The 19,546-nt window shown below is 39.2% G+C and overlaps 1 protein-coding gene and 1 non-coding gene across 2 annotated transcripts; one reads left to right on the forward strand and one right to left on the reverse strand.

Moving 5' to 3' along the window:
- Positions 1 to 1,354: 1,354 nt before the first annotated feature.
- On the forward strand, positions 1,355 to 8,249 carry mtfr1l (mitochondrial fission regulator 1-like). The gene is made up of 8 exons (XM_040041728.1): positions 1,355 to 1,487; positions 3,583 to 3,665; positions 3,758 to 3,865; positions 3,958 to 4,067; positions 4,453 to 4,664; positions 5,796 to 6,171; positions 6,255 to 6,411; positions 6,546 to 8,249. Exons 2-7 carry the CDS (start codon positions 3,651 to 3,653, stop codon positions 6,370 to 6,372), a joined length of 939 nt encoding a protein of 312 aa, XP_039897662.1. The 5' UTR covers positions 1,355 to 1,487; positions 3,583 to 3,650; the 3' UTR covers positions 6,373 to 6,411; positions 6,546 to 8,249.
- Positions 8,250 to 13,309: 5,060 nt separating this feature from the next.
- On the reverse strand, positions 13,310 to 13,391 carry trnas-gcu. The gene has a single exon. It is a non-coding gene; the product is annotated as a tRNA-Ser (tRNA).
- Positions 13,392 to 19,546: the final 6,155 nt, after the last annotated feature.

Below are 19,546 nucleotides of genomic sequence, written 5' to 3' on the forward strand. Positions count from 1 at the left end.
ACATGGTTAAGCTTCACAGCAAAAACAAAAAATTAATGTAATCAATTTATGAAAAATATAATGCAGGTAACCACTCACTTTATTAGGTATACCTGCTCGTCAAGAACTGTCTTAAATCCTTCATGGTACAGATTCAACAAGGTACTAAAAACATTCCTCAGATTGACATGACAGCATCTTACAGTAGCTACAGATTTGTTAGCTGCACATCCATGATGCAAATTTCCTGTTCAACCACATTCCAAATGCATTGTATTGAACTGAGTCTGTCTGTGTGTTAGTACAGTGAACTCAATGTCATGTTCAACGAACCACTCCTTATTATTTGTGTTTTGTGACATAATGTGTTATCCTGCCAAAAGCAGACATTAGAAAATGGAAACGCTCCCGTCATGGTCATCAACAATTACTTAAGTAGGGTTTTGTTGTGTTTAAATTAGGCTTGCTCAGCTGGCATGAAGTTACCCAAAGTGTGCTATCCCTCACACCATTACATCACCATTAGCAGCAACCTAAACTATTGATACAAGGAACAATAGATCTATGATTTCATGTTCTTTATGTTGAATTCTAAAACCGGAATGTTGTATCAAAAACTGAGAGTCATCAGATGTTGTATCCCAGTCTTCTATTGTCAAGTTGTGGTGAGTCAATATCAAATGTACCCTCATTTTTTTGTTCTTAGCTCTTGGGAGTGGCCAGCTGTGGTCTTCTACGGCTTCAGCACATTTTCTTCAAGGTTTGGTGCTTTTGGAGAGGTTCATCTGCATACTTTGGTTGTAACCATTGGTTGTTTGAGTTACTGTTGTATATATATATATATGGTTGTGAAGGAACCCCCACCCCCACTGCCCAGATCAGCAGTCCAAACTTTTGGCACAAACATCCATCCTATGTTCATGTCACTTAAAACACATTTTTTTCTTCCCCATTCTGATGTTTGGCAGCAGGTTATTTTAATCATGTCTAAATTAATTGCACTGGGTTTTAAACATAAATCAATACGGGATGTTGAAATCCACTACCTTATACTGAGAAGTACTTTTTGGCCACTTATATCATTGCATTGTGCAATTCATAATCAACAACAAATAATCCGACTTTTGTAGTAAATAGCATTAAACACCTGTAAGACTTTATAAACCCTCAAATTATAATTGTACTATTCTTAAAAGTAGGTCATGTGGTGTTGAGGGTTGGGCTCAAGACAGCAATATACTGAACATAGTTTGACAACAATAACAGCTCGTGGTTTTTGGTAAAAGATATTCGTGGATTTATTTCTAAGCACTGCTCACTTCCACCTGTAGGAGGTGCTCTAGAACCAATCCTGCAAGGAAAGGAAGCTCGTGAAGCTGCAGCCAATCAGATCGCAGGACAGAGAGGTACAGGTTTCCGGCCTGCTGAACGACAACAATCTGAAAGACGAAGAGGAGAAGCTGCTGCTTCCACTTCATCGTCGGAATTGTAGTCATTTATAATCAGCGGTAAGTTACAGTTTTCAAGCTTGTGCTGAATTCCTGTTAAGTTGTACGAAACATGCTGAGATATGTTGGTGAATTTTACATTTGAGGGTCAAGCAGGGGGCCGTTTTTGGCGCTGCTAAAGCTAGGTGACGGTGCCTGTGTTTGGGACCATTTTTAGGTTAGCTACCCGGCTAATGACAAACTCAGCAAAGCTGTTCGCAAATCACAGGACTAAATGTTTTCTTTCTACCGCTTTGCACCTGCTTTCATCCAGTTTAACGTCAGACAAAGTAGCATGCGTCGTTTTCATTAATAAAATTACCGGTTTTAGCTACCTAGCTATTTTAGCATTCACGATTATTACTCCGTTATTTGATGTTTACCAGATAGACGATGGAGTGTGATTAAGCTGTACCAGCTCTGACTAGCTCCCGAGGCGTGACAGTTTATAACACCTGTTTACGACTCGTTTTTTAAAAAGAAATTTCTCAAAAAAGCCACAATCAAATGAGTGCTGATAACTTAACTGTGTATTTGAGCCTTTTATGGCGATTTCTGATGTGTTTGGAAAGTTTGGTAAGTAACACGAATCGCCCTTCATTAGTACTAAGTAACAAGTCATCGATATTCACAACTGCTTTATATCATATTTTACTAAAACAAGCAAAATCAAATTTATGGGAGAGTACTAGTTCTTGTGAAGTAACCATGTGTTCAGATTTTTCCTGTTGCTCTTAAACAGTTTTGGGCAAGTTACTTTGAAAAAGTAATTAATTATAGTTACTAGTTAGTTCTTCAAAAAAAGTAACTGAGTTACAATATTCTAAAAGTAATTAATTAATTAATTAATTGAAAAGTAACTATTGCGTTACTTTAAAAAACGTTTAACCCTCTGGGGTCCAGGGTATAATTGGCCATTTTTAACTACTTTTGATTTTCCCTCCCTTCTTATTTGCATCCATTTACCTTCTACCTTGATTTTTTAAATAACCATTTCAAACTATTTACAGAACAATCAGCTGTTCTGCATTCAATAAGATGCCACACAAATTATTTGTGCCACTCCGAAAAAAGAATTTCTGTCCACTATAAAGGAGAACATCAAAGCCTGATACCTGCAGGTCTGACAGCAGCAGGTGTATCACACTCCAAACACGCTAAACGTCACACATCTCTCACACCTCAAAACTCTCTCTCTCTCTCTCTCGCTGTCACTCCTAAAACTTCCCCTGGTTTTTGGTTTTTGCTCATAAGCAGAGAGTGCTTGCTAGCGCTGTGCTTAGACCAGGGGTGGGCAATTCCAGGCCTCGAGGGCCGGTGTCCTGCAGGTTTTAGATCTCACCTTGGGTCAACACACCTGAATCACATGATTAGTTTGTTACCACACCTCTGGAGAACTTCAGGACATGTTGAGGAGCTAATTTAGCCATTTAAATCAGCTGTGTCAGTTCAAGGACACATCTAAAACCTGCAGGGACACCGGCCCTTGAGGCCTGGAGTTGCCCACCCCTGGCTTAGACAGTAAACGTGGCGAAACTATTGAGGAAAAAACACCGCGTATATATTGTTTATCATGACTCTGGTTTTACGTGGCCTATCAACACAATTTAAAAACTGGTTTATATCACCTTGTTGCTTTGTCTTTAAGTGGTCATGTGATTGGCTTACCACGACTACTTTATTCTTCCTCAGTCAAACAGCAGCACTCATGCGATTGTTTTGCACCCTTAGCTCCAGGTGTTGTGCTAGACAGTGATCGTGATTACCGTCTGCGGGAGTGCGCGCAGCTGCTTAAAGCTGTAGCGTCCAGATTACTTACAGCTACTTCCGTGCAACTGATATAAGATGCAGTAAGCTGAACACAGCTTCAACCATCTGTTTGTTGAAAAATAGTAACGGACCATATTTTCTTGTTAGTAACTGTAACGGCGTTGTAACGATAGGAATAGTAATTAGTTAGATTACTCGTTACTGAAAAAAGTAACGCCGTTAGTAATGCCGTTACATGTAACGCCGCTATTCCCATCATTGCTCTTAAATAATAAGCAATTTTCGGTCCCGAGAACTGGCAGTCTCTCTCACATGACATCTGTTTACTGAAATTCTTTGTCTTCAGACACTCCCAGCAACAAACTTTGGTGTGCAACTTCCTGATGAGACGAATGAGACTGATCCACAATTAACATGGAAGCAGAAACGGTAAGTTTTAAAGAGTATTTTACACACACGGATTGTTCAGGAAAACAAATCCAGCAAGAAAAAAAAAACTTATGTGTTTTTATTGTTTGCAGGAAGTTATACCCATCTGGCAAAATAAGCCTCACGGATCCACGCGCAGTGTTGTGAGAAGAATAGGTTCCACTCTTCCACTTAAACCTCCTCAAAGGGCATGCTTCCAGGTATATGAAAAATACTGTATTCTCCTAATTATTCTGTCCTTTTTTATATAAAAAAAAACGCTGCTGTATACATTAATGTCTTTGTGCATTAGGAGCTACCAGGTCTGCCTTCTCTTCGTCCAATGGACGGGCCTATGGTTCCTACCTTGGCAGACATAGCCTGGATTGTTGCAGATGAAGAGGAGACATATGCCAGAGTGAGGTGAGTCTAGACTGAACCGAATAGAAAGGTAAACATGAAGGTTATGGAGTAGTGCCGGGTTAATTCTTCTCAACAGCATTAAACCAGACACTTATTTTCCAACTTAGGAAACTGATATATTGTCCTATTTTCCTGTACTAGACAGGTGTTGCTTCATCTTGGTTTTTTTTGTTTTTTTTTGTCCTTTTATTCATGAAATTTGAAAAAGGTCGGATTAATTACAGTGCCAATGTTTCACAATAGACACCTCTATCTGATGAGCTGTTGACAAAGATCTCTTCTGGGGAGTTGTTAAAAGGAGACATTTGTACCCTGGGGAGATAAACAGACTCAACACCTCAAATCTGTTTTTTGTGACAGTAAACACTTGCTCTTCTGTTTTTAGAAGTGACACACGTCCTCTGAAACACGAATGGCGACCCACACCGCTCCTGGTGCTTCACAGGAATTCATCTGTGCCCAATTTCCGCCGTGAGGGCAAAAGGATGGAGGGGCTGAAGAAGCCCGGCGTGACTGCACTGAACCGTACTACAGCACTGCAGGATGAGCTCAGCAGACTTCGAGCGCAGATCGCTAAAATTGTGGCAAGTGATTCAGGTAACACAACCAGAGATTTGCTACCACACTGGTAAGGTGTTGTCAGCTGTTGCTATATCAACCATAGCGCTGTGGTGGGTGGAAACTGGCAGTCTGGTTAAATGAGGTCCGCAGAGGATTGGAGCTTTAAGATTGCTTTATTGAGCCTGTGACAGAGTTACTTTTCCCATGACTGTTTCCTTTGTTGCCAAGTCAGCAGCCCTGATTTTGCATGGCTCTTTGGTACTAAGATATCTTGGCATCAGTTTGTAGGTCAGTGAGTAAAGATAATCTCTTAGAGTTACCCATTTAATATGAGCTCTATTCATTTGCATTGTGTTCTTTGTGTTGTATTATAATTCAAATAAATGGATTCTGATTTTAATTCTGATTTATGATTAAAAAAATGGAAGTCTTCATCTATCAGGCAAACAATTCCACTAGAGCAGGGATGGGCAACTCCAGGCATCGAGGTCCAGTGTCCTGCAGGTTTTAGATATCAGCCTGGGTCAACACACCTGAATCACATCATTAATTCGTTACCAGGCCTCTGGAAAACTTCGGGACATATCGAGGAGGTCATTTAGCCATTTAAATCAGCTGTGTTGGTTCAAGGGCACATCTAAAACCTGCAGGGCACCGGCCCTCATGGGCTGGAGTTGCCCACCCCCTGCACTAGAGTATGATCACACCTCCACCTTAATGTCATTAATGGGGAAATGGGCTATAGAAACCAAAACGAAGAAGCTGTAGACATGTTTACCTTTGTTATTTAATAGGCCACTTGAACAAGTGATCTGTGGATCCAGCTTGAAGTGGTTCTTTGGAACTGATGTTTAAGTACTTAGGTACTGATTTAAAATTTCCAACTGCCTGATGAATTGATTTTGTGCACAGCTGTGATGTGTGAGCACTGGAGGGAGCTCACACATAGGGGATTATGTGAACTATGAATAATTAGGACAATAAGATGTAGAAGCAGTGCTTAAAACGCTTTATGCTTGTTTATGTTTATACTTTGACTTTATATTAGATTCAAAGGAAATAATCAGACATGGCTCAGTTTGAAATGTGCAGTTGTTTATGTGGGACATTGCTGAGAGGCACAAACTAAACAACTGCTGCACAGACCATTTCTCTGCTTTCTTTCAGGCTCTAACCCCCTCACCCCAGATCTGCTCTCGCCTGATGACACAAGCATGAGCTTTTCCATGGCGCCTTTCGAGGCGGCGTCCTACCAGCCGGCCCCCACGGCGGCTGCTTCCTTTGTCATCAGCGACGTCACAGAGGAAGAAGAACCGGAGGAAGAGGAAGATGAGAAAGATGCCGTCTCTGTGGTTTCAGAGCTGGTCCCTGACCCTCTGCCCCCTGTTTCTATGACAGCATCAGCTACCTTTGATTTGGACAGGCCTAGCATGGACTTCCGGGAGGCAGAGGAGGATACAGTGTCGCTATCAAAGTCCACCAGTTTTGCTGATGTTATGGACATCCTGAAGGACATGAACCGCATGAAGATGAGCAAAGACAGGTAGGAGATGTTGATGTGCAGAAAGCCTCAGAGTTCTCAGGTTTGTAGTCATGAATTTAATGGTTTTTGGTGTTGTGATGCAGGTACAACAGAGGCTGCACTTCCCTCAGGGAGGAGGACTCGGCCTCGCTGATTTCAGAAGCTCTGAGGAAAAAGTTTGTCCTGAAGGATGAAGATGCTGCCTCTGTGAAAAGAAAGTAGTGCGATCATGTTAAGAAATACCCAATCCTGCTGCTCCATGTAAGTCTGGGGAGAGACTCAGTTTTTGTAGTTCCTGTTTTAAAAGAAAAAAAAAGAAATTAAACCTTTGACCACAAGTGTTAGGTAACTGTTTTTTCTTAGTTGCTTTTTTCTCTTTTCCTCGTGATTTTTAGGCCTTTGCCTGTGGATAATGTACCCGTGGATCCACAACCTCGCTCCTCAGACCCAAGGCAATAGCTGTCTGCCAGAGATAGAACAAAAACACTTTGTCCCAGACACTTAAAACCAGTGCGGGTGCATTGTGAAGGGGAACAGCCAACTCTTGGTAACAGTCAGTTTAAGCACTGCGTCACACAACACTTTCAGTGTGTTTCTCTCTAAAATTTCTTAGTTTTATTTTCAAACAGACTTGATCCCAATGATGACCAATCACTCGGTCATGTAACTCTGATTTGCTTTTGTTTTTATAATACTACACCGGGGAGGCTGACATTAAACCAGTATCATTTAGTTTTTGGACCCAAATTGTGGAATGCCCCTCGCTTTGAAGAGGGTACTGCCCGTCTTTCTTAGTTTTGTTTTCAGTTCTTTCACTAAGGAGATGCAAACCTGTTTTAGCTATGTCAAGAAGTCCTCTCGCATACTTGAAAATGTGTATGTACAGATGAAACAGCTGTAGTGCATATGCAGGGAAGTACTGCAGGTTTATCATAAAAATCATTTAGGCTGTTTGCTGTTGATGTGTGCATTTCAGTACTGAGTCTGTGGAAATGCACAGCATCATGTACTGTTGTATTGCTCGATCCACTACACTTCTGCCCTTTAGTTTCAGAGTAACATCCAGATCCATAGTCAGTGATTTTACAACTGAAAGGGGAGAGATTACATTGATAATAAAGAGGACAAAGGAGGGAAATATGCCCCCATCCTGAGTTGTATTTCCAGTAAAGCCAACAACAGATGCAAGCTTGTACAACTAAGACTCTTAACAATTTTGCCTGTGTGCAGCATGACTAGTTGGTAGGGAAAACCATCTGTATAATGTTTATAATGTAATATTAAACAGGTGATTTTACTTTAGGCAGAGACTAAGCTTATGTGTAAGAGAGCTTTTACATCGTGCAGAGTCTTTACAGAAAGTCTATTTAGATCGGTCCACGCCTTACCTGTTCAGATGCCTAATTTTATCCCCTTGTTTATTCAAAGTGCCATGGGTTTGTTTCATCCATCCTGCCCTCCGTTTGTCCTAAATGTGCCCTTTGTTCTCAGCTTTTATATTAAGACTCCCAAGCATACAGTTAGCCTGTTAACCAGCTGTGTGTATGTGTGACATTCACAAGTGTTAGGTTTTTTTATTTAAAAAAGAAGAAGAAAGTTGTCGCAAGAAAAATACTTCCACACGTGTCCCTCCTCCTCTGTTGTTGCTGTCATGTCCTGGCTGACAGGAGTGGGGATTTTCTTTGGTGTGGTTTTGCTGTGTGAAAAGATACTGCTAGGATATTTGTGTTTGAACTGAACAAGAATGTGCACATTCCTGTCATCATGTAGTGGAGTTCAAGTTTTTCTTTGACTTGCTGGAACTGGCTCCAAGCTGAGTCTTGGTAGATCATGTCACATGCTTGACTTGAACACTGAGGAAAATGCCATATGCAAGTTTAAATAGATTTACTAAGTCTCTAGACTTGAAAGGATGACCCATACACCGCATTCACTACCAGCTGCGTCACCGGTCGTCAGACTTACTCCATTTGCTTTGAAATTCTAGTTTGAGCATTTGTCGCCATTGTATCTCCATGTAGTCTTGAGCCTGTCAACACCATTTTTTTTTTTTTGTCATGTAAGGACTTGTAAATAAAGAATGTGCTGATGTTTTGAAACTGTGTCATTTTTTTTTTTTAAATTACCATGCAGTGATGGACGTTACCACAAGAGGGCAGTGCAGGTAAACCAAGGAGTTGATGCTCTATTCAGGCATGATGGTTCTTTGTTCAGAAACAGTTTGGCAGGTCTAACTTCAGTTCAGTAAGGAGGCAGCCTACTATTAGTTTTAGCACTGGTGCAAAGTAACTTACAAAATAAAATAAATTTCCTCATGTACTGTGCCAAAGTGTGATTTGAAGTTTCTTGTTCTTTGGTTTAGAAGGTAATTTACACTTCAAAGGAAAATCATGGACTTAAAAAAAACTCTGTATACAAAACATACATTTAGATGAAACTAAGCACACATTAACTAGATAAAGTTAATGATCTAAATCCATATTTCAACAATAAATTCATATCAGGTAGACAGTGGAATTCTCATAGATTTATGAATGGTATCCACTTCTTTTGCATTGTATGTTCTAAATTATTCCACTGCAAGTCACAACTAAGTTTTGTGGATTCAGCTGTTATTGTTGCCCAATACAGAATATTTTATTGATATATTATTAGTGATGCCTTCACATGCAAGTAGTGTCATGGTGTCAAAATAGAGCTAATTTTATCTTGCGCAAAAATGGGTCATTTGGCCCTAACAATGAGAACTATTTTATAAAGAGGTCAAATGTCAAAATGCTCACATTCAACCAAAACAGTGCTAACGGTTGTCAAATAAATACAGGAGTTACAAAGGTTCTCTGAAATGTAGTTGGATGGAAAAAGTAGCATAATATCAAAATCCTCAGATTTAAGTGTCTTTAAAATTACTTCTGTAAATAATGTGAACAGCTGTATTTAGTTGCTTTCCTTTCCTGATGCAGCCTAACTCTAGCCCTCATGTAGATAATGTTAGATAAAGTTTAAGTGCATGTAATATCACATCATACCTACTAAATCTCTTCACTTGATTACTCCAGTGGAGTGTCTGTACTCATGTGATTTTCCACAATTATTGTTAACCCACATTCTTTCCCATTTCCTGTTCTTTCTCGGGATGATCCGGCCCCTCAGTGAATCGCAGTCTATTTTCTGTGAGAGTCCTTGGCCTACTTTGTCCCTCTTCACCTCCACGATGGACTTCCTACCTATTTTAGATACAGGGAGATGTCTGTGGAGAGCTCAATTAATAGGTCTCGGTGTCAAAATGAGGCTCTTCTAAACCTATAAATAAAGGCCTTTAGTTCAAAGTGACATTGACACAGTTTCATCACTACGACACTCGTTAGAAGAATTTCAAAGCGGGCTAATGCACTTTTGAATGAGCAGCTGCAAAAAGTTCCTTAGAAATGTCAAAAGTGATTAAACTTGACAGAACAAACCCAAACTTGGAGTTTCACGCCAGAGACGTGAGTTTTTACTTAGAGGTTACTGTTCTTATAAATCCTGTCATATATGAATTCTATATTTCTGACTTCAGACGTCACATCAGACAGCACAATCAGCACCCTATCGGACTATAGACCACACCTCAAATGTGTTATTCCTGACTCAACTGAGTAATGACTTATTTCCAGTTGCAGAAGTGAGCGCAGCAGCATATACTATGTAAAATATTGTTACTGGCAATAGTTTTGGTGATTTATTGCTTAATTGCTTTACCTAATTGCTTTACCCCCCTCCCCCTGTTAGTACATAGTACATTTACAGATGTAAGCACCACATTCTGGCACCTGCCTCTCAAAGCAGCAACACCTCTAAAAATAGGTCACTATAAAGCCCCCTTCTCACAACAACAACACTTTGGCTTGCGCTGTGCACGAATGATTTGCTGCGAGCAAATTTCAGCACAATGCAAGCGGCGCTTCCGGGAAGTACTTCCATGTGACTTTGACCACTATGACCTTAGCACAAACATATATAAAGAAACTGACTTTAGAGATTAAAAGCACTTTTTATACCTACAAAATGTTTTTATTGCAACTTTAAAGTTAGTTGTTTTAACAGACTGACTCATCCTTCTGCCTCAAGTGGTCATTTGAGGAACTGCAGCTTTTGGGACCTGTGTGGCTTTGGAGTTTGGCCCATCGCCCCAAACTGGGAAGCAGCTCCAGCCGAGTTTCTGCTCTGGAAGAAGAATCGAAGCAGCAAGCATGCAAACAGTTAGAGCATCTGTCATTCTGACTGGTCAGCATGTCTTGTCCATGTCCCTAACCACTAAAGCTTTTTGTCACTGTCTCTTTACATGACTGGAAACTCTACAGAAGTCTGTCTTTGGAAGAAGAAACATCCCTCATGTGTCCCAGATGTTTTTTCATGCTGCCCAAAGGCATCTGTTACTTTCAAGAACAATATGATCTGTGGGACTGCTTTTAGGTTGCTTTGTGGCTGTAGAATTGGATGGGAGTTTTACTTTGAGCAGAAGCGTTGTCAGGGCTTCTCGTTTTGATTAATCCGTCTGACAAATGTGCAAACAGCTATTGCAGAAAGGAGGGTGTGCCTGAGTTACAGCTGAACTGAAGCAAAACGGAGTGATGGGAAACCAGCCTGCAGCCATCAGTCTCACAGCTCAGGTGTAACAGAGAACATGTCACAGGCGAAAGAATTTATAATAGCACATTCATTGCATCTTTCCCAGGGAATGGCTTCATTCGTAGCTCACACCTCAAAATACACCATTAGCATTTGAGATCAAAATACACGCACTGAGGCTCCAGAGAAATGTGACATTAATATATCCATGCAAAGACTCTGACACTGAATATTAAAGAATGATACAGTAATTAATGTAATAACATATAAATGACACATTTTCTATATCTATCCAAAACAGACTTTCAGTTTTTTAAATTGTTACATATATTTTGAATATGTTAGTTGAAATTTGCGCTTTGAGACAACATTGAGATTTGTATATTCTCCCTTTGCTCGAGCTGGTTCTCTCCAGGTACTCCAGCTTCATCCTACAGTCCAAAGACATGCTTGTTAGTTTAACTGCTGACTCTAAATTTGCCATAGCCAAAGTGAGCATTGACAACCTATCCAGGGTCCAGTTTCAGCCCTAGAATAGCTGGGATAAAGCATTCTTTGTCAAAATATTGCAAAACTACTTGGTTTTCAGTTAGAAACCATGAAGCTGCTTTCACTTCTGCATAGAAATGTCACTTTTGCAGCTCAGCTGTGGAAATACCACAGGAAATACCAAAGGTAAAGTGCACTGGGCTTCATGATGATCAAAACAGCTCCCAAACTCTGTGCTCCTCATTATCCACCCAAGAGAAAGAGCAACCTGTGGAAACATGAGTGTTCCAGCGTTTCATTAATAGGTCAAGTGTTTGCTTTTTTTGTATGTGTGTGTGTGTGATTTATATTGACCACGGCAGCATTATGTAAAGTGCTAACGGCAAAGCAATCCCAGTATGGCTTCACACCACTCTGATGTGCGCAAGACTTTTCAATTGTGTCTACCATACAAAGAAGAAAAAACACAGAATGTGTAAAAACGTAACAGCTTTTTTGTGTTTGCGTGTTCACTTCAAGTGTCATCTTCCACGTAGTATCGTAGCAACAACCGACTGAATGAAGCAGCAACTGAGTGGATGACAAGGGTCTGGGGTAACACAAGCACAGCATCTGCTACTTCTACCCGCCCACCCTCCCCAAGAGTCACCCACGCATCCGCCCGCGTCATCAAGACACAGAACCAACACTTATGACTCACAACAGCAAAAGCTCCACAAGAGCTGTTGCAGCTCAATTGAATTCACTCTGTTGCTTCTATTTTGGGGCCTTTGTAGTGCTTCTATCTTATTAGTGGGTTAGCCCTCTACATGATTGCTTTGTGATGCAAAGTAAATTGCGTCTGTAAGTGGTGCTGTTGATAGCACTCGAGTGCGGCGTTACCCTGCCTCTCACTTTAACAGTGCGGCGAACCTGTTGCAGCTCTTTCCAGAACATCAGAGTAGAATACCTGTAAATTTACACAGTGTTAATTTAACTCTCACTTTATCTGCCTTTTATTTGATGCTACATTTGCTGAATTTCTTTTCTAACTTCAATTCGCAACAATTACTCACTTTCTTAAAAAGTCAGGACTTAATTATTTCTGTCACTTTTTTATGTCAAAAACAACATAGACCTTTAAATATGGCTCTAAAAAGTGCAAGTGAATTGATAAATGACAAGAAAAGATGTCATGAAAGGTGAGTGATGTAATGAAAATGAATTGCAGACAGGTCTAATGGGTTCTGTATGGGCAAAGCAGAGCACCTGATACCTGTCATTTGCTCAAATGCGTCATTTGACATCACAAATTGGAGAAAGTAATCTTCATGGCCTTAATTCAGCCTGCAAAATGATCATGCATGACATTTGTTTCATTAGATGGCTTTGTAAGTAAATATTTGGAAAGCATTTTAACGATCGGCTCATCTCAAAATGTAGACTCCCAAATTTGGTAAATCTGGTGAACAAATAGGGCTATGATTGTTTTCAGAAATGATAAGGAGATGGATGCATGAATTAACCCCGAAGCTCCGAGTCATGTTTTGATTAGAAATTGATAAGAGCCAGTTTGTGAGTCCCAGATGGTACCCAGTATTGTGGCCTACATGGCAGCCATTAATAAGTGATGCAATTTCTGTAGCTAATATGATATGCAGAAATATGTGTTGACTCAAAGGAAAGACTGGATGTAAATAACAGTTTTCTTAAAGTGGCCTGTTACTGACATGAATGAAAATAAACTGATGAGCTTACTTTGTACAATTTATTCAGACGCATTTACTGGTCCCGTTTAGACCACTTTACATAAACATTATTAGCAAACTGCGGATATTAATGGGCAACTGTTTTTTTTTTTTTTTTGGTATACTTTATTAATCCCCTGTAGAGAAATTAAACTCTGCATTTAACCCATTCACCCAGTGCGCAGCCACCAATCTAGCCCCCAGGGAGCAGAGTGTAGGGACTGTAACTTGCTCAGACGTACCTCAGGGGAGCCGTTCGGTGGATTTGAACCCCCGCATTTCATCCCGATCATTGGGCGAACCTATCTCCTATCTCCTCCCGAAAATGAGACCGACGAGGATGGGATTCGAACCCACGCGTGCAGAGCACAATGGATTAGCAGTCCATCGCCTTAACCACTCGGCCACCTCGTCATGTGCTGCTCGGACGCTCAGGGTATTTGAGAGACCCATATTATTATTATTAAGGAATTTTGAAAGCTCAAGTTCGTGTTGTTTGTGAACTACCACTAGAGTTAATGCATCCTCATTCATCAAGCATCTCCTGTTTTAAAACTATGCCTTTAAAAATTAATTAAAAAATAAACTGTTAGCGACAAAGCCTGAATATACTGAAATAAGAGTACATATATTCACAATATACAAGCAGTGGCAGCACTTAAGCACATCCTCACGCTTGCGTTATCTTCAGCAATCATATATATATATATATATATATATATATATATATATATATATATATATATATGTATATGAATTAAAGGCAGAAGCGAAGCAGAAAGAGAAAGCTAACCAATTTCCTCGTGAATGCAACCAGTACAGCATGGCTAGCCGTGTTATAGCGGGATTAACAGCGCAGTTGGAGTCCTTCTCTCACTTTAAATAAAACATTCCATTTCATGCCAAGTGTGCACTTCTAATTACATGGCTGATAAAGTATGTAACCAGTGATCAAATATGAATTTTATGGCCCAGTCCTGTTTATCTGTACTTGTTCAGATGTTCCACTCTGTCACTGTTATGAAGTCATAAAATATCACCAGTATTTGAGTCACAGACACATTTATTAACCAGTAAATATGGGCCAGCGTCTCAAAGCATGAACTTTCTGTATGTGATTCTCTGTCTTTCAAAATGTCTGTGGAATTTATAATTAAAATATCTATAATTAAAGTTCTTGTTTATAATTCAAAACAATGAATATCGTTTAACTCCTGGCTTATTACTCTCTCTACTTCTACTTCTATATATTGTAGGTATTTTAGGGAATATTATGTTTTCTTAGCCATTTAAAAAACTGTGCATCCTGTGGGGAAAAATGGACTTGAGATCTCAATACTAAGAGACAGACTAAAGCAGTGTTGATGGTAAAATTTTAAAATGATGACCATTTTTGTCCTTGTCCTGGTCCTCTGAGTTAATGTTATTTCAAATGAGGAGTGGTGGTGTTTTCAGTTCTCATTATGTGTGAAATATGTTCTTGATGTATAATTCCTTTTGAAAACTGTGGTGTATCAAAAGTACAACCTTAGTTTCAAAGTTTTCATATCAGGTCATCAGTCCATCCATTTACAACCATTTTCTTCCACTTATCCAATTCAGGTTAGTGGTTTGGTTGGAGCCCATCCCAGCTATTAGGACATAATAAAAATACCCTCAGAAGAGCAACAACACATGACATATTACATCATGTCATTATTTATTTAACAAAAGCTAAGATAGTTTAATTCACTTCTAAAGATGGATTGGTCTGACCAATGAATCAAGGGCTCGGAAAGTGGAGGGAGTAGAGGAAGCTATTAGCTTAATTGTATATTTTTGAAAACAAGAGTAGTTTGAGAAATCACTGGTATTATGGTCAGCGTGTTGCTTCGTGGGATTTTGTTGTTGGTAACGAAAATATATGAGGAAAAAAACATAGTAATAATCTTTATAATATAAATTCCACAAAAACATCAAAAGCTAGAGAAGCCCTTACAGAAAATTTCAGCTCTGACATGATGATTGTCCATTATTTGCCGGTCAGTAAATGTGTCTGTGACTCAAACACTAGTGATTTCCCTCAAACACATTTTCCTGCTTCATAACAGAGACAGAATGGAACATCTGGACAACTACAGATAAAGAGTACTGGACCATAAACCATCCTTTTTGACAAAAATGTGATCACTGGTTGCATACTTCATCAAATATGCAGTTCTTGTAGAAGTGCACACTTGGCATAAAGTGGGATGCTTTATCTATATTCTGGGATCAGTCCAGCCATGCAACCTGATTCATTAAAGAAGGATTCCAACTGTGCTGTTAATCCCTCTATAACACGGCTAGCCAAGATTTACTGGTTGCTTTAATAAGGGAACTGGTTAGCTTTCTCTCTTTTCTGCCTTTAATTATATACAAGTATAAGGTTGCTGAAGATAGCACAAGTGTGATGCTCACTTGTGAGTGCTTCAACATAGATGCAATTACCATATCCAGTAATGCAAAACCTTTAAAATCACGACTGTAACTTTAACTAAGTTACTGAAAATATTAAAGTCAGTTAGTTAAACTTGAGGTTATCTAGATAATTCAGTCTTGATAAGTTATCATTCCTGGAAGACAGACCTGAGGAAGAGATTATTATTTGTTAAATACACTGTAACGATGAACAGTTGTTCGTCCTCTCACAGAGATGTGATCCTCTTAATGAAACGGGGGATCAGCTGTTCTGTGTTGCTTTTGGCCTCTGTTGTCTCATTAGTCCTGACTGGCACACAGTAGGCTAAAAAGTGACCAGCTGGAGACCAGCTACACTGTCAGGAAGTGCGTCACTGGATCAAATACAGTGATGCAAGAACGGTGTATCAGTTTGAAAAGCTCCTACTTAAATCAGCATTCAGTAAAATGAACAAAATGTTCAATATCTCAATCAGCCGAGTTTTACACCTCTCGAGTGTGAGATCCTTGTGAGGTGTTGAAGACTCATGAATCAGCAGAGACACATGAGGCAAAGTTGTTGTTTTAGAAACCTGCCATTAATATCCAACTGTGGTGTTCACAAAACATAAATGTGTGCACGCTTGAAGGGACATATGGACACGCCACAGGTGTATTATGTCTTAATTTCTCCTGAGGGTTTGGTGGAAGAATTGATGTCACTTTTCTAAGGGGGACTCCAACATATGATTCCCCATAAAGCCATAGCTGTTTTATTTAATTTATTTTTTTTTTATCTCTAAAAAGAGATCATTAGTGAACCTCAGAAGTATTCAATTTCAACATAGGGCAACTTTTCTGCATTTTTACTATTTGTACTAAGCTAACATTTTATTTGTGCTACTCTTTCTTATGCTGTGCACAGATACAAACTAGCAGGAGTAAGGAATATGTCTTAATATGTCTTAAAGGTAGAGTGAGGACTTCATGAAAACAAGGGCGTGGGGTAATGGTGTTCACCAGCTTGTTTCTTATTCCCTAGTTATTAATCATCAAAACAGTGTTACCCTGGTTGCAAGTCAAGCAGGGTAACACTGTTTTAATGATGCCAACCGTGATTTAAAGCAACCTGATAACAGCCACTAAGGAATGAGAAACAATCTAATGATTAACCATGTATGCTAAAAAACAAACATATGATTATTTTCAACTTAATAAGATGAAAATTATTTTCATAACTTTTTAAGAGGTCAGAAACAAAGAGGATTTTTAGTAGCATAATTTAAACAGAAAGTGTTTGTCAAAGCCATAATAACAAACTGTTTTACTGATTTCAGTCCTGCTAATCCTCCTGCTAATGCTTGAAATGAACTATGAGATATTTTTGTATATGTTGTGTAGATGACAGTGTAGCTCACGACAGAAATACTATTAGAAAGTGGAGTTTATCATGTGACAAAGGTCCCTGAATCAAAGTAGGTACTGTGTGTAGAGATAAAGTTGGCTACACGTGTTCAATTGTGAAAAAGTGAAAGCTCTCTCTCTCTCTCTCTCCCTCACACACACACACACACACACACACACACACACACACACCTACTCCTAGCTCTCATTACTTTATTGTACCCTGCAGAGACCAGTCTTGGGGTGGCTCTTAATAAGATAGGCTAATTAGACTGGGTTCTTGGGGAATCCACTTGCCCATTACTGTAACACATGCTGGGACATTTGTGTGTGTCTGCATAAATATGTGTAGGTGTGTGTCTGTTGTATATGCTGGTTCATTTGTACTTGATCACATCACTTTTTGAAGACTTACATTTCCAATTTCATCAAATACGTTGCTTCTTTATTTCTCTACTGTTCGTGTCCAGTGAATCCAGATAGAATTACAATATTTGAAGGCTTCAAATTTGCTTGTTTGATCTGAAAATATTCAATTCAACAGAAATGCTTTGCAGTGGCTTATAATCTCTCTTATAATAATTTACTGTACAGAAGCTTAAATGCGATGATAGTATTTTTTATCCAGGAAGTAATTTTCTTATCAATTTTCCACTGTGTTGTTAGAAAGTCACAGTTGGAATGAATCTTAAAATGAGTAATAATTACACAACAGATCTATCATTAGTTATGATAGCTAATGATCCAAACATTCACTCAGTCTATCAGCCCTTCAATTCATCCCTGAATGTGACAACACTGATCATGTCTTCTTGGCACAGAAACTGATGTGAACGCCATGTGTGTGTGAGCAGGAGACTACACTCCAAGAATAGCTTGGTGACATGTTGAGTCTCCCAGAGGAGCTGCGAACCCAACAGAAAGAGGCAAAATGTGGAGTTTGGCACATGCAAGTGTGACAAAGTCTGAGAGGGGATTTCATAACCTCATGGTATTCAAGACACAATGAGCGGAACCAGTCACCAGTGGCACCAGTGGATCAGACTCACTGTTCAGTGAGTAAAGCGAGGTTTTAATCTCATATTTGGTGATTTTTTTTTTATAAGGACACATCATGAATGAAGAACAAGTCAGAAGTGTTACTCATTCATGTCGCGATAGCAAGACATTCATGAAGATCTTTATGACTTAACATGAATCACACTGCCTTCTTACAATTACTACTAGCATAAATACTTTTGCGCCCTTTTTTGTGCCACAAATTTGTGCCACAAATGTCATGTTTTCAGTAACTTTGGTGGATATAAGGTGTTTACAGCCTGTTCCTATTACTGAACTTTTGGTTCTGATGGAAATCTGGTAAAGAAATATTTCTCCAGTTAAATAATTATTAATATATTGCAATCATTGTAGACAAACAGATGTTAAATAAAGATATGCGAACAGCTAGAGGATTATTGATGAAAGCTCTTTTGCATGTAAATCACTGTTAAAACAGCCAACTAAGTATGCTGATAAAATGTAATTAAACCATTGTTGTGCTACCACGATCGACAGGTTGTGGACGTTTTGTGCATTAATAGAATGTTAATGTTAGCATTTTGAGCATGTTAGCATCAGAGACTTTATATACATGGATGTGGCCACCATGACATGAGCCTCATGGTAAAGCCTCTAGGTGAGCATTTTGGCTGTTACCATTTTATGAAACAAAATGTGTTTGGAAACCAGATGTTGTGAGGGAAGGAGAAACACTGCACACTCATATCTCAATTGTGAGGTCAACCTGCTCTAAAGCATATCCTGTTTTATCGTCTTTTTTTGACTCCAACACGGTCCATGAAATAGAAAAACCTCATTCTGTATCCAGAAATGCTTGAAACTACCTTGTTCCAAGTGTTATTTTCAAATTGTCCCATGTTGTCTTATCTGGTAGTGGCCGATGGCTGGTTCTGGATGCTTCTTCCTGTTAAAAGGGAGTTTTTCCTTCCCATTGTCACCAATTGCTTGCTGATGAGGTCATGTGATTGTTGGGATTTTCTCTCTATTATTATTGGGTCTTTACCTTAACATATAAAGTGCCTTGCGGTGACTATTATTGTGAATTCGTTCCTGTAAAGACTAAGCCTACGCTTGAAGCCACTGAGGTGTTCGATGGCGGAGGTGACATGATGCCACTGTCATGAATGACACTTGAGAGTGCAGCTGTACTTATCTTGTCCGTTTAACACATTTATTGCTTTCCATCAGTTGCATTTGTAGTTCAACAGTTCTCTTAGTATACAACTTCATTTAACATAAATCACAACAGCACAGAGATCACAAATTTTTTGCTCCTTCCGACCAATAACACTTGACACTAATTACATGTGCCTACCTTAAACACTGTACCATAAAACATATTATACCATAAAAACACAAAAAGTGACCCCTAGTGGCACAAATAAGGTAACAACACAAAAAGGCTCCTACAGTTCCTATATAAATAAAATTAAACTGAATTGAATTGAATTAAATGGAATTAACTAACTGACTATAAAACCAGATTTCCCCAGGAGCTGCCCACTTCTGGCCAACTTAGAAACACTTAAGCTAAATACACAGTCGAAGTTATTTGTAGCATTGTGGTGACTAGAGACCGTAGAAACTGAATTGTAAACATTTCTCATCTTCCAGGCATCTTTCTGCCATTGAGAAAGAAACATACCCCTGATTAATGTATGACCTGGTAGTAAATATGTTCGAAG

Source organism: Simochromis diagramma, unplaced genomic scaffold (genome assembly GCF_900408965.1).
Source record: "Simochromis diagramma unplaced genomic scaffold, fSimDia1.1 OVJJ01000304.1, whole genome shotgun sequence".
Classification (NCBI taxonomy): domain Eukaryota; kingdom Metazoa; phylum Chordata; class Actinopteri; order Cichliformes; family Cichlidae; genus Simochromis; species Simochromis diagramma.

Coding starts and splice junctions, on each gene's coding strand:
- mtfr1l (XM_040041728.1), top strand. Junction 4,068..4,452: donor GAGACATATGCCAGAGTGAG/GTGAGTCTAGAC, acceptor TTCTGTTTTTAG/AAGTGACACACGTCCTCTGA. Junction 6,172..6,254: donor ATGAAGATGAGCAAAGACAG/GTAGGAGATGTT, acceptor GTTGTGATGCAG/GTACAACAGAGGCTGCACTT.